Source organism: Belonocnema kinseyi, chromosome 5 (assembly GCF_010883055.1).
Source record: "Belonocnema kinseyi isolate 2016_QV_RU_SX_M_011 chromosome 5, B_treatae_v1, whole genome shotgun sequence".
Lineage (NCBI taxonomy): Eukaryota > Metazoa > Arthropoda > Insecta > Hymenoptera > Cynipidae > Belonocnema > Belonocnema kinseyi.
In genome coordinates, this window is record NC_046661.1 from 120,027,724 (window position 1) to 120,039,998 (window position 12,275).

At 25.8% G+C, this 12,275-nt stretch overlaps 1 protein-coding gene across 2 annotated transcripts in view; it reads left to right on the forward strand.

The window, feature by feature from the left end:
- The first annotated feature begins 3,756 nt into the window (after positions 1-3,756).
- The window catches only part of LOC117172926 (uridine diphosphate glucose pyrophosphatase NUDT14-like), a 19,104-nt gene continuing 10,585 nt past the window's right edge, over positions 3,757-12,275 (forward strand). For both annotated transcript variants that reach the window (XM_033361224.1, XM_033361225.1), the window contains exons 1-2: positions 3,757-4,299; positions 8,103-8,179. In XM_033361224.1, coding sequence (XP_033217115.1) covers positions 3,857-4,299; positions 8,103-8,179 — 520 coding nt within the window. In that variant the 5' untranslated portion in view covers positions 3,757-3,856. The remainder of the gene's footprint in view (positions 4,300-8,102; positions 8,180-12,275) is intronic.

Here is a 12,275-nt window from a genome sequence, read left to right on the forward strand (position 1 = left end):
TTGTGGATTAACTACTGTTGGGTAGGCGAACATATTCCCAGAATTTAGAGACAATCGAAAAACATGACTTTTTGATTTGGGGCAGTTGAGGAATAATGCCCCCTATATTGTTTCGACACTTGTGTCCGTTTGAAGTTTCGACCGCAACCATGTAAACAATCATAAACTTGATCCGAAGATGCACGGACTTGACGGAATGGCCAATTCGAATGACACTTTAAAGGCGCGAAATATGAAAATACCCCTGTATAATGGCTTCTGCTCTGCTATTATGCAATTCGGGTAGCATTCAACTCGCTATGTATGTAAGCCCCAGCGTGTCCACCCTGTATAAATGTCTTGTAGTTTTTATTGAAATAATATATTTAATGAATTTCGCAACGTTTTCTAATAGTTTACATTATTTAATTGCTAATTTTGCAATGTACCTATGTAATTTTCTACCTAAATCCTAATTCTAATTTGTAGTGATTATAGTGTTCATTCACTGGTGCTCTACTGTTCATTCATTGGCTCACAGTGTTCATTCACTGGTGTTTTCGTTAATTTTGCACTATTTAATTATTTTTTATAAAGCTTTTTGGTAAAAACAAAATTTATTTATCGGATTATGAAATTTCAACCCTTAAGAATCTATTTTCAAAAGTTTTGTAAGAATAATAAATTATTATAGCGTGAAATGGACTAGTTGTAATCAATGATTTCCTTAAGTGTTCATTCACTGGGTCACTCACCCTATACTTTTTGAAGACAAATTTTTTTCAAGTTACTAAACAATTTTAGTTATCCCATGGGATTGGTATTATTTTTTAGCCCTCAGCGTGCAGACAGTTTGCCAGTTCACGTCACAACTTAAAATGCCTAACACGCTAGAATAAATCCGGTCGAAAGTTGCACCAAGGAGTAGAAAAAGAGAAAAATCTATTCATGTTAATCGACTTGGAAAAATGTAATAGAGGCGTATGGAGAGGAATTAAAAAATGAAGAAATGCAAAAGAAAGAATAGAAAGACAGGGAATATTGTCACTTTAAAGACGAAAAACCTAGTCCTTTTAATCGATCAGTTATAAATATAAAATAATTATGTTAATAGAAATAATTTGGTAGCATTGTCAAAGATTATTTTTATAATTTTGTTTAAAGATAAATTCATTTTGTTTACCTTACACAACATTATTCAATGAATTTATTAATATTTATTTTATTATATCTATAATTTATTTAAACAATATAAAATTTTATACTTAAAACGACTCCACCGTTAGGGTAGACAAACAATTAAAATTTCCAAACTTATATTCCACAAAAGCGAAAAGAAACTATGCATGTGTACATATTTTGTGGACAGATTTGAAGGAATTAAAAAAATCGATAATAAAGCATGTGAATATGGAATTAAAAATAACCATGAGAGGTGTATCTACTGATCGGATTAAGAGGAATTAAGAAAGTAAAAAAATATGATATATCTATAATAATATAATCTATTAAAAATATATATTTTCGTGTATGGAATACAACACAAGTGTCAATGGTTAAGGAAATAAAAAAGAATTGGTTTCGGTGATAAACCTATTCTTTCGTTGGGCACTTCTCCCGATGGAAAATCAGCACATTCAAAAAAATTAAAAAATGCTCACTCTTGCGATTAAATCTAAAAATATTAAATTTTCTCTATTCTTCTCTTCTTACCGGGAAGATGATCGAAAACTGGCGCCGGCCTACCCGGTAACAAGCGTTGAATTCGGAAAAATTAAGAATTTGTATTCCTATGAATACGCAATATTTCCTCCGTCTAAAAATCCCCCAACTGGAACAGAAAAAGTGCAAATCCTGTTCCTCTCAATCGACTTAGTAAAATTTAACGAAAGCATTTATTTAACCTATTTTTCATTATTAAATCTTTTATAACTTATAAATTCAAAAAATATTCAAATTTATATTTATTTATATTTACATAATTTATTTAAACGTCTTAAATGTGCAACAAAGAAATCGATGCAAATGTGTGAATTTAAATAATTTTAACTCTATAGAGGCAGAGTTGAATTGGTGAGAATTAAAATTTTAGAATTTACATTCCGCATTGAATTAAAACAACTTATTCCGCATATTTTGTGAAATTATTAGAAGGAATTAAATAAAATCAAAATATTACCTTTTCTGAGGAATAAAAAATATCTCTGTGAAGTGCCATACCGGTACAATTGGAAGGAATTAAATATATTGAAAACACGTTCTCTTTGGAAGAATAGAAAACTGTGTGGCGGTCGCTATGGAAATAGAAGTGAATAAGTTTAGGAGGTATCTTAGTCTTATTGTGGCATTTTAGACAGAAGGAAAAATCGCGCATTCAAAATAATAGAATAATCTTCACTTTTGCGCTGAAATCTAAAAATATTAGTTTTTCTCTATTCTATGCTTATTACCGGGTAAGATTGGTGGAAACCCAATCCCTCTCCCAGTGCAGTACCTAATACTCTTTTTATCCATTTTTGACAATTTTCGTGATTTTATTTAAACTCACATTATCGAAAATAAAAACAATTAAGTAAGAAACTTGAGATAGACGAGATTGATCATTGTGCTAAAAAAAATTATTACTTTCTCTGAACCCCGAATTCATGAAGCGCTTTTTTCATTAAAATTGAATTATTTTTTGTCTGTCACTCCAAAGTCCTATTTTAAGGTAAAGAAATTACTTTTGATTCATCTCCCAATAATTATTTATTTTAAATATTAAATTTGAATATTTATATTATTTAAAATCAGCGCTCCAAGGATAACCAACGCGAGAGTACCGACCAGATACCGACTACCCATGATGTGAAAGAGAAAGGTGTGTTACAGCATACGACCAATCAAAAAAACTTCCGAAAATCCGCCACATTGAGAAATGAACCAATCAGAAAGTTTTGCGGAAATTCAAACTTTCAGTACTATGTAATATAATTACATTGGTATTTGCTGCTAGATTATTCAAAAGTAAAAAGTTTTAAACAAATCATAAGAGTCCCAAAATATGCCAAATACATCATATATATTGGAAATAATTTTTAACGAATTTCATGGTAACTTTTTATGAAGCGAAGATTAAATTTTTAAGAAGCTCGAAAAAAAAGTTGACGAAAAGACGAATGAGGAATTTAAAATTCCAATGGACGCTTTGATGTGTTTAGTAAGAACGAGGACATACATCAGAGTAAGGGAATTGAATAGATTAAGAAAAGAATCTAACCCAGTTATTCGCATTGCTGTACGCACCGCAGCCAATAGAAAGCATATTTCTTAGATATTTATAAGTTCATAAAATATATTGATAACTTTTTTCTGTTATATATTTCATTTGTTGCAATAAATATGTTTAAAAAAATATATTTATTCTTATTTTCATTCACGAAAGTCCGTTCTACTAAAAACAGTTTCATTCACATCGTCGGCATGGTTTTGGTACTTTTGCAGTTCACATATTTTTCATTATTCAATTTTTATACATTCTATAGTAGAAAAATTTTATATTATAGTTCATATTTAAGATTAACAAAACGATTCATACATTTTTTCTGCAAGTTTTGAGCGAATAGAAAAATATTACTTTATTTTCCTTGCTTGGAAATGTGATTTCGCGCCAATTCATCAGATTTGTGGATTCCTCAGTATGGTGGCGTTTTGGAAGTGCGCAGAACCGGGCGAAAATTCGTCTTCCAAGGGAGCACATCTTTCTCTATTACATCATGCGACTACCGTACCGGCGTGATGCAAGCTGCAATTCTAACCTCACTTTTGCACCGGGCGTTAACCAGCTTTGTCGTCCACTACAAATATATCTTGAGATTTCCAGTCATACAAGAAAGTTATGAGTAAAATGACACAAGAAGAACGAAATGCCATTGTTCGAAAAAGAATGTTGGACCTGCAAAAAATGACAGTTCTTCCTATGCCTCCGGATTCGCCTTTCGTTAAACCTCTGCGTTTGTTTTACACACAGGATGGCCGTGAAAAAATATGGGATATTATACGGACACACGACGCTGTATATATCATAATTTTCAACATAACTCGAAAGAAACTTATCTTCGTAAGGCAGTTTCGACCTTCGGTATACTTTGCTGCTGCACAGGAAAAGTTGGACGAAATCGATGTTAAAAAATATCCAGCCACACTTGGCCTTGCTCTAGAACTTTGTGCTGGAATAGTTGATAAAAAAATATCATTGGTAGAAATTGCGAGGGAAGAAGTCATCGAAGAATGTGGATATGAAGCACCAAATTCAGCTTTTGAGAAAGTGAATAGTTACAGGTTTGTTTGCAATTTTAGATCTCTTTTGCCTACTACAAAAAATATCAGAAATCGTCACAAATTCTGAAGATTTCTGAACATCCTGTCTATTTCTGAAGCTTCTGAAGATTTTTTTTGGTCAATTTAGAAAAGAAAATTGAACAATTTCACCAAGAAATGACCGCATTTCAAAAAAAAACAGCTTATTAATTTTTTTTTTTTTTGGTTATAATTTTAATTTAAAATTCATTTCTGTTTAAAAATGTAACTCTTTTGTTGAAAATAAATTTTTTACTAAAAATGTAACCATTTCAGTATAAGATTGAACTATTTTGCTTAAAATCTGTTGTTTTTTTCGGCTAAGAATTAGGTTTTTAATGGAAAATTTAAACATTCTACTTTTGGTTTAAAATTTATCTTTTTCGAATGAAAACTCAACTATTTGGTTGAAAATTGATATTTCTTGTTCAGAAATTAAACTATTTTAAAATTGATGTACTATGTAAAAAATTCGTATTTTTTTTGTAGAAAATTAATCTTATTGGTTGAAAATTGATCTTTTCTAGTTCAAATTTCAACAATTTGGATGAAAATTTGCCTTTTTTAATTTTAAATATTTTTTAGTTAAAAATTCTTTTTATTTTGTAGAAATTAATCTTCTTGGATGACAATTGATCTTTTTTATTAAAAATTTAATTATTCTAGTTAAACATTCATCATTTTAGTTGGAAATTCATCACTTCGCTTGAAAATGTAACTATTTTTTCGAAAATAATTTTTTGTTTTGTTGTAATTTATGTTTTTGTGCAAAGTAATTTTTAACTGAAATTTTAACTTGTGTCTTTTTAACTTATTGTTTAGTTCAAATTCATATGTTTGTTTGAACATCAATATTTAAGAGTTTAAATTTAATTATTTAAGTTTTGGTTAATAATTGACCTTTTTTAGTAAAAATAATTTTTTTTAATTGCACGTTTAACTATTTCAGTCGATGATTCATTTTTTCATTTAAAAACTCATCTTTTTGGTTCAAAATTCAACTATTCCACTTAATTCCAAATTTTAGTTGAAAATTCATCAGTTAGGTTGAAAATTAAACTGTATTGTCGATAATACGTTTTTTGTTGATTGAAAATTGTTTGAACTGAAAATTTAAATATTCTATTTTGTGTTTAAAATTGATATTTTTTAGTGGAACATTTAAGTATTTGTTTAAATATTAATTTATTTTGCAATGCCTATTAAAAGTTTAATTTAGTTTGATTAATGTTATATTTATATTTTATTTATATCGTTCATGGAGACAAATAAATAGATCTTTAGATTAATAACTTTTTTTTTAATATTCGTCCTTTTTGGTATAAAATGAACCGCCTTGGTGAAATATTAATATTTTTCCTTGAAAATTCAATTATTTGTTTTAAATTTGTTTTCTCTGTTTACTGACAAGTATTTTTCTATTGAAAACTGAACTATTTTTGAAAATTTGTCTTTTTGGATGTATTCAACTCCTTCTTTTATTTAAAATTAAAATATTTTTATTTGAACTTTCAATTATGTCACATTGATTATTGTGAATTAATATTTTTTACTTGAAAATGCAACTCTTTGGTTAAAAGTCAGACTCTTTTGTTAAAAATTAATTTTTGTTTGTTGAAGATTCACCCTTTTTAATTTAAAATTTATCTCTGATGAAAAAATTTACTCCCTTGTTGCAAATTAATTTTTCTAACTGAAAATTTAACTTTTTTTGTTGAAAATTCGCTTTTATTGTTTTTTATTAAATTAGTGTTTAAAAACAGAAAATTGAATTTCTGTATTTTTTAATAAAAGTGTAACTAGTTAATATTTATCTTTTTGATTTAAAAATTGAACTATTTGGTGGAAAATGTGTGTGCTGTGTGGAAAATAAGTATTTTTTGTAGAAAATTAATCTTTGTGGTTGAAAATTCACCATTCTAGTTGAGAATTCGTTTCTTTCTTTGAAAATTGAAAAGTTTAGATAAAAAAATTGTTTTTCTTTTGTTTGTTAAAAATTAATTTGTTGGACTTACAATTCAAGTGTTAAATTGATTTGTTTATAATATTAACAAGAATAATCTTCAGATAATTTTTCTTCATAATAATATTGTTTCTATCCAAATTTCTTGCAATATAACTTTTAGAAAACGTAAAATTATTGAAAATTATGGAAAACACACTTTTAATCAATACTTTTTGTATACGACATTTTTTTGTTTATTGTATTATGATGGAATAGCTTTATATAATGTAAATCTGTAAAACATAGGCGACTATAAACATTTTTCTATTATTGACAGTCACCGGGAACGGAAAATAGAAAAAAATTTCCAACAAGATAAACTATATTTTTGTGTAAAAGTTCATTTTTTTATTGAAAACGGCTTCTATTATATTTTTGGTTCGAAATTCATCTCGTTTGATTAAAAATTTAATTATTTTGTTGAAAATGTAACTATATTGTTAAAAATTTCTTATTAAATTCGAAGGTTTGTCTCTTTGGTTGGAAATTTAACTATTTGGATGAAAATTCGTATCATGTTTGGTTGAAAATAAATTTTTAAACTGACAATTAAAGTTCCATTTTTAGTTAAAAATTTAAATATTTGGTTAAAAATGTATCTTTCTTAGTTGAAAGTTCAACTTTTTTGTTGAAAATTCATGTATTTGGTTGAATATTCGTTAGAAATGCAATTTTTTGTTTGAAATATCAATTATTACATGATTCGTAGCGATTTTTTTCAAGTCGATTATTTGACTTGAAGTTGACCTGCTTTGTGAAAAAATCATTTTTTTATGGATTCACAATCAAATTTGAAAATTCAACCATTTCCTGTTAAAAGAACTTTTATTTTAAAAATTCTACTGTTTTGTAGATAATTCATGTTTTTGGCTTGAAAATTCAACAATTTGGTACAAATTTTAACTATTTGTTTGGAAATTATACTTTTGGGTTAAAAGTCTTTTTGATTTTATAGTTAAATAATTGTGTTGAAAATGCATGTGTTTTGTTCAAAATTCGTATTTTTTGGTCAAACATGAATTTTCTTCCATGTTTGGTTAAAATTTCAATCCTTTAAATTTGATTAGTTAAAAATTCAACTATTTGGTAGAAAATTCATCTTTTTGAGTGGAATATTGATCTTGTTTGTTGAAAATTTAATTTTTTGATTGAACATTAAATTATTTGGTAGAAAATTAATGTAATTTGTTAAAAAGTCGTCTTGTTAGGTAGAAAAGTAATCTTTTATGTTGAAAATTCAAATAATTAGTAGAAAATTCATATATTTTGTGTAAAAAATCGTCTTTTTGAGTAGAAAATTAATCTTTCTTTGTTGAAAAATTTTTTTTGTTGGTTAATAATTAATCTTTTTCAATTGAACATACCATTGTTTTCTAAAATATTCGACATTTTACTTTAAAAACTTTACTCTTCAGTTGAAAATTCATCTTTCACGGTTGAAAACTCATCTTTCTTGGTTGAAAATATAAACTTTTTTGACGAAAATTCAACGGTTTTGCTAAAAATCTCATCATTTTTGGAAAAATAAAATATTTTTTAAAGTCATCATTTTTAGTCAAAAATTGAACTATATTCTTAAAGTTCATCCTGGAAGAATGTTCCGTGTGACAAAAGTGGCTTGGCACCGCCAGGCTTCAAATACACCACTGGTCAGAAATGGTGAGAAGTCCAAACTTTTTTCTGATGATTACTGACTTTTTTTTAGCAGGGTTCAAATTTTAATTTCACATATCTTATGCTATTCTTCAAAATGAAATTTTGTAATTTTATTCCTTTATAGATCTGGGGTGGGAGACACATCTTCGACACAAACTCTTTTTTATGTCGAAGTTACTGACGATATGTTGACACATCCAGGTGAGAATTATAAAGTTACCTTTAAATTTGAACGGTTGCAGTATAGAACTAGATAACCATAATTTTTGCCGAAAATGGATTTTTGGCATAAAAATTTTTTTTAAAAAATCAAGTACGTGTTGTGTTAAAAGGAGTTCGAAATCTCAGTTTTAATATAGTATGATAATAAAAATATTGGTCAATCAAAACCGGATAACTGAGCCCTTAAACAAAACTGTTTTTAAATTGAGTAAAATATTTTTATCGATTTTTTATTTTTTTACTAATTAAAATTGGGCGTATAACAAATCCACCATAAATCTCAATTCAATAGGTGATTTTTTTAAATTTTCTAAATATATGAATTTTCGAATAAGAAAACAGAACTTTTTTTTTACTTTCTTCAAATACCAAACTACAAATTTTTTCAATCAACTCAATCGGTTTGATTAATTTTAGTATTGCAGGCGCTCTAAATTTTCAATGTCAAGGTTGATTTTTTATCGGATATTTTTGTAAATTTGAATAGAAAAATTTTTTTATTATTTTAAATTACCTGAAATTATGAAATTTTCAAACAGCTCTTTTTGACATTTTTTTTGTGTTTTAAAAGTTCAGCTTGTGGCATTTTCGATGATGAAATAATTATTTTGAAGTCTCAATTATTAATTTTTTATTTTCGCACTTAAAAAATGATAAAATGCAGTGTTGTGTGTTTGAATATTAAAAGATTGAAAATGTGTAAGCTTTATTACCTTCACAAATTCGCAAGTTTAAATCTCCTCAAAACTAATCGATTTAAAAATAAAGACTTTAAAAATTAGAAGCTTTATGATTTGTTTTCAAATTTCACATAATTCCAAATCCATTAATTTATAATTAGACGCCATGAACCCATTGTAAATAGTTAAATATTTAAATATTTAAAATTAGAAGCCCCCAAGTTTAAATATTTATTTAATAATTGCGAATCGTTCGAAATTCAATTTTTAACGTTTCATTTTTAACCGAGAAACACAAATTTCTAACAAAATAGTGGAGTCCTAAAAAAAAAAGATTAGTTTTCAAACCAAAAAAGACGAACTTTGCAACCAAATAGTTCAAATTTTATGTAAAAAAGATTTTTCCGTAATGAAAGAAAAAAATTCACACAAATTATTATTTTTCAGGGATAAATAATTAAATATACAAAATGAAAATTTGGAATAAACATTTCTTTTTTAATATTATCTTTTAAGTTAAATAAATATATCATTTTTCTAAAATTCTTGAGAAAATTAAAAAAAAAAATTTATTTTCAGAATTTTGACAAATTTTAGGAAAAATTTGTGTCAGTTCGTAAAATATTTAGTACTTTTAGAAGTTTCGAAACTAAATATTACTTAAACTGATAACAAACTATTCCTAAAATTGTGAAAAATCGTTCAAAGTTTTAAAAAAACTGTTCATAAATAATTTAAAATCTTTTGAAATCGTTGCAAATTTTATGTTAAAATTTATTTAAAAAATAAAAAATCAGTTTACATTTTTCCAGGAACTTTAAGAAAGTTTTTTTAAAATGTTTTGAAGCCTTTTAAATTTCTTAAAAAGCTTCGAACTTTTTTTCGAAATCTTAAAAAATTTCCTTTTTGTTTAAAAAAATCTTGAAATATTTTGAAATGATTTTTTAACTGCTTCCAGCATTTTTAAACCTTATAAATATCTTTTAAAATTATTAGAAATTTTCTTTAAAATTTTGAGAAATTACAAAAATTGCCCTAACATTTTCCAGAATCACCTATGAGGATTTTAGAAACCAGTTTCAATTTTCCTTTGAATTTTAAGAAACTTTTTTTATTATCGTGAATCGTTCCAAAATCCTTTAAAAAAAGCTTAACCATTTTTATTTCCAAATATTAAATAATGTACATTTTTGAAATATTTTCAAATCTGAAATTAGTTTTAAATCTTTTTAAAATTTCAAATAAATAAAGAGAAGATGAAGTTTTTTTTAAGAGGCCAATGTTTTACGAAACTCTTTATTTTTTTAACGCGAAAATATTAATTTTTAACGAAATAAATCAATTTTCTACCAAAAAGACGAATTTTCAACGAAATAGTGACATTGTCAACCAAAGAAATTGAATTTTTAATTTAATTATTTTTAGGGGATAAATAATTAAAATTAAAATAACAATTTTGAATAAACATGTCTTTTTTTAATTTATTTTTTCCTTTGTTTTTAAAGTTAAATAAATATACAATTTTTCAGGGATTTTTGAGCAAATTAAAAAAAATTTGAAGCTTTTAAATATGCAGAAAAAATGTAATTTTGTATTTTTCAGGATTTTGAACAATTTTAGGAAAAATTCGAGTCATTTTGCAAAATCCCAGGAAACTCAAGGAATTTTTTTATTTTCTTGAAATCTTGCAAACATCTTAAAAATCTTCCACCTTTTTTTCGAAAGCTTCGAAAATTTACATTTTGTTTACAATTTGTGGAAACCTTTTCAAACTTAAAATAATTCTTCAACCATTTTTAAAACTTTCAAACCTTCTAAATGTGTTTTAAAATTCTTTGAATTTATCCCAAATTTTTCTTGTAATTCTGAAAAATAAAAAAATGTGCCTTTAAATCTTGCAGATTGTTTTTTGAAAGTTTTGGAAACCTTTTGAAATGTAAATTTTTTAAATATCTTAAAATTATTTGTTTAAAGTACAAAATCAGTTTGAATTATTCCATGAATTATGGAACATTTTTTGTTATTATCGTGAAATCTTTAACATTTTGTCAATTTTTTAATCAATTTTCTCTTGAAATTTATTTTTAAAATGAAAAAGTTAGTTTTAATTTTCCCAAGAATTTTAAGAAAGTTTTTTTATTTTCTTGAAGTCTTTGAAACATCTTAAAAAGCTTCGATTTTTTTTTAAATATTCAAACATTCACATTTTGTTTAAAAAATTTCAAATTTCAAATGAATTTTTTGACTATTTCTAAAGCTTTTAAATCTTCTAAATACGTTTTAAAATTATTTGAATTTTCGATAAATTTTCTTCAAATTCTGAAAAATTAGAAAAATTGCTTTAACATCTTCCAGAATTTGCTTTGAAGATTTTAATAAAATTTTGTAATCTTTTCAAATGTTCTTAAATATTCTAATACAATTAATTTTTTAGAATAAGAATTTAGTTCAAATTTTCTGATGAATTCTAAGAAATCAGGGTGGCGACATCTCAGGAAAGTCAGGGAAATTTCAGGGAAATGAAGCAGCTATCAGGGAAAATAGACATTTATGTTTTTATATTATTTTTGAAGCACTTCCTAATATCAATATCAATATTTTTTCAATGCACATTCTTTAAAAATAGAATTCGATTCTTAGGTTTTTATTTGTAGTTATTTCTTTGTTTACAGTTTGGATACATATCCTTTAGTTAATTAATCAGGTCAGAAAACTCAGCGGCTTTACAATGGTCTATGAATCCCGTTTGTAAAATCAAACCTTATTATAAAAAATTACCCCCTGTAATGAAAAAAAGTATTTAAAAAATGACTAGGCTAGATCTTTTTTCTATTTTTACATTCTCAATCCTGAGAATGTAATGTAATCGTCCAAATTTTCAATCTCTTGTTTTTAACGGATCTTTACGTTTTGGCTCTCACAGAATCCGAAAACCATAAAATTTCATCGGTGTCTGTCTGTATGTCTGTATGTATGGTTACCTGAATGTTGTAGCCACGCTAACTTTTGAAGGATTTTTCCAATCGAGTCCGCATTTGATACACTTCTGAAGGTCCCCAAAATAAAGTTTAAGTACGTTAATCAGATATTTCGAACCAAAATTAAAAAATTGAATACATTTTCAAAATTTTTAAATTTTTGTTGTTGAAATATTATAAATTTTTGTCAAAGTTTCTTATAGATGAGTAAAAGACTTGCAAATTATCTAAAAAAATATTTTATTTTGATGAAAATTAGAAAAGTTATATACTTTTCAAAAACTTGAAAATCTTCAAAAAATAGAAAAAATTATTTTTTTTTTTTAGATCCAAAAATTTCATTCAAAATTTTCACTAGATACCAAATATATTTCAAAACTATTCAGCCCGAATTTTTCGATTAGCCCAAAATTTAAA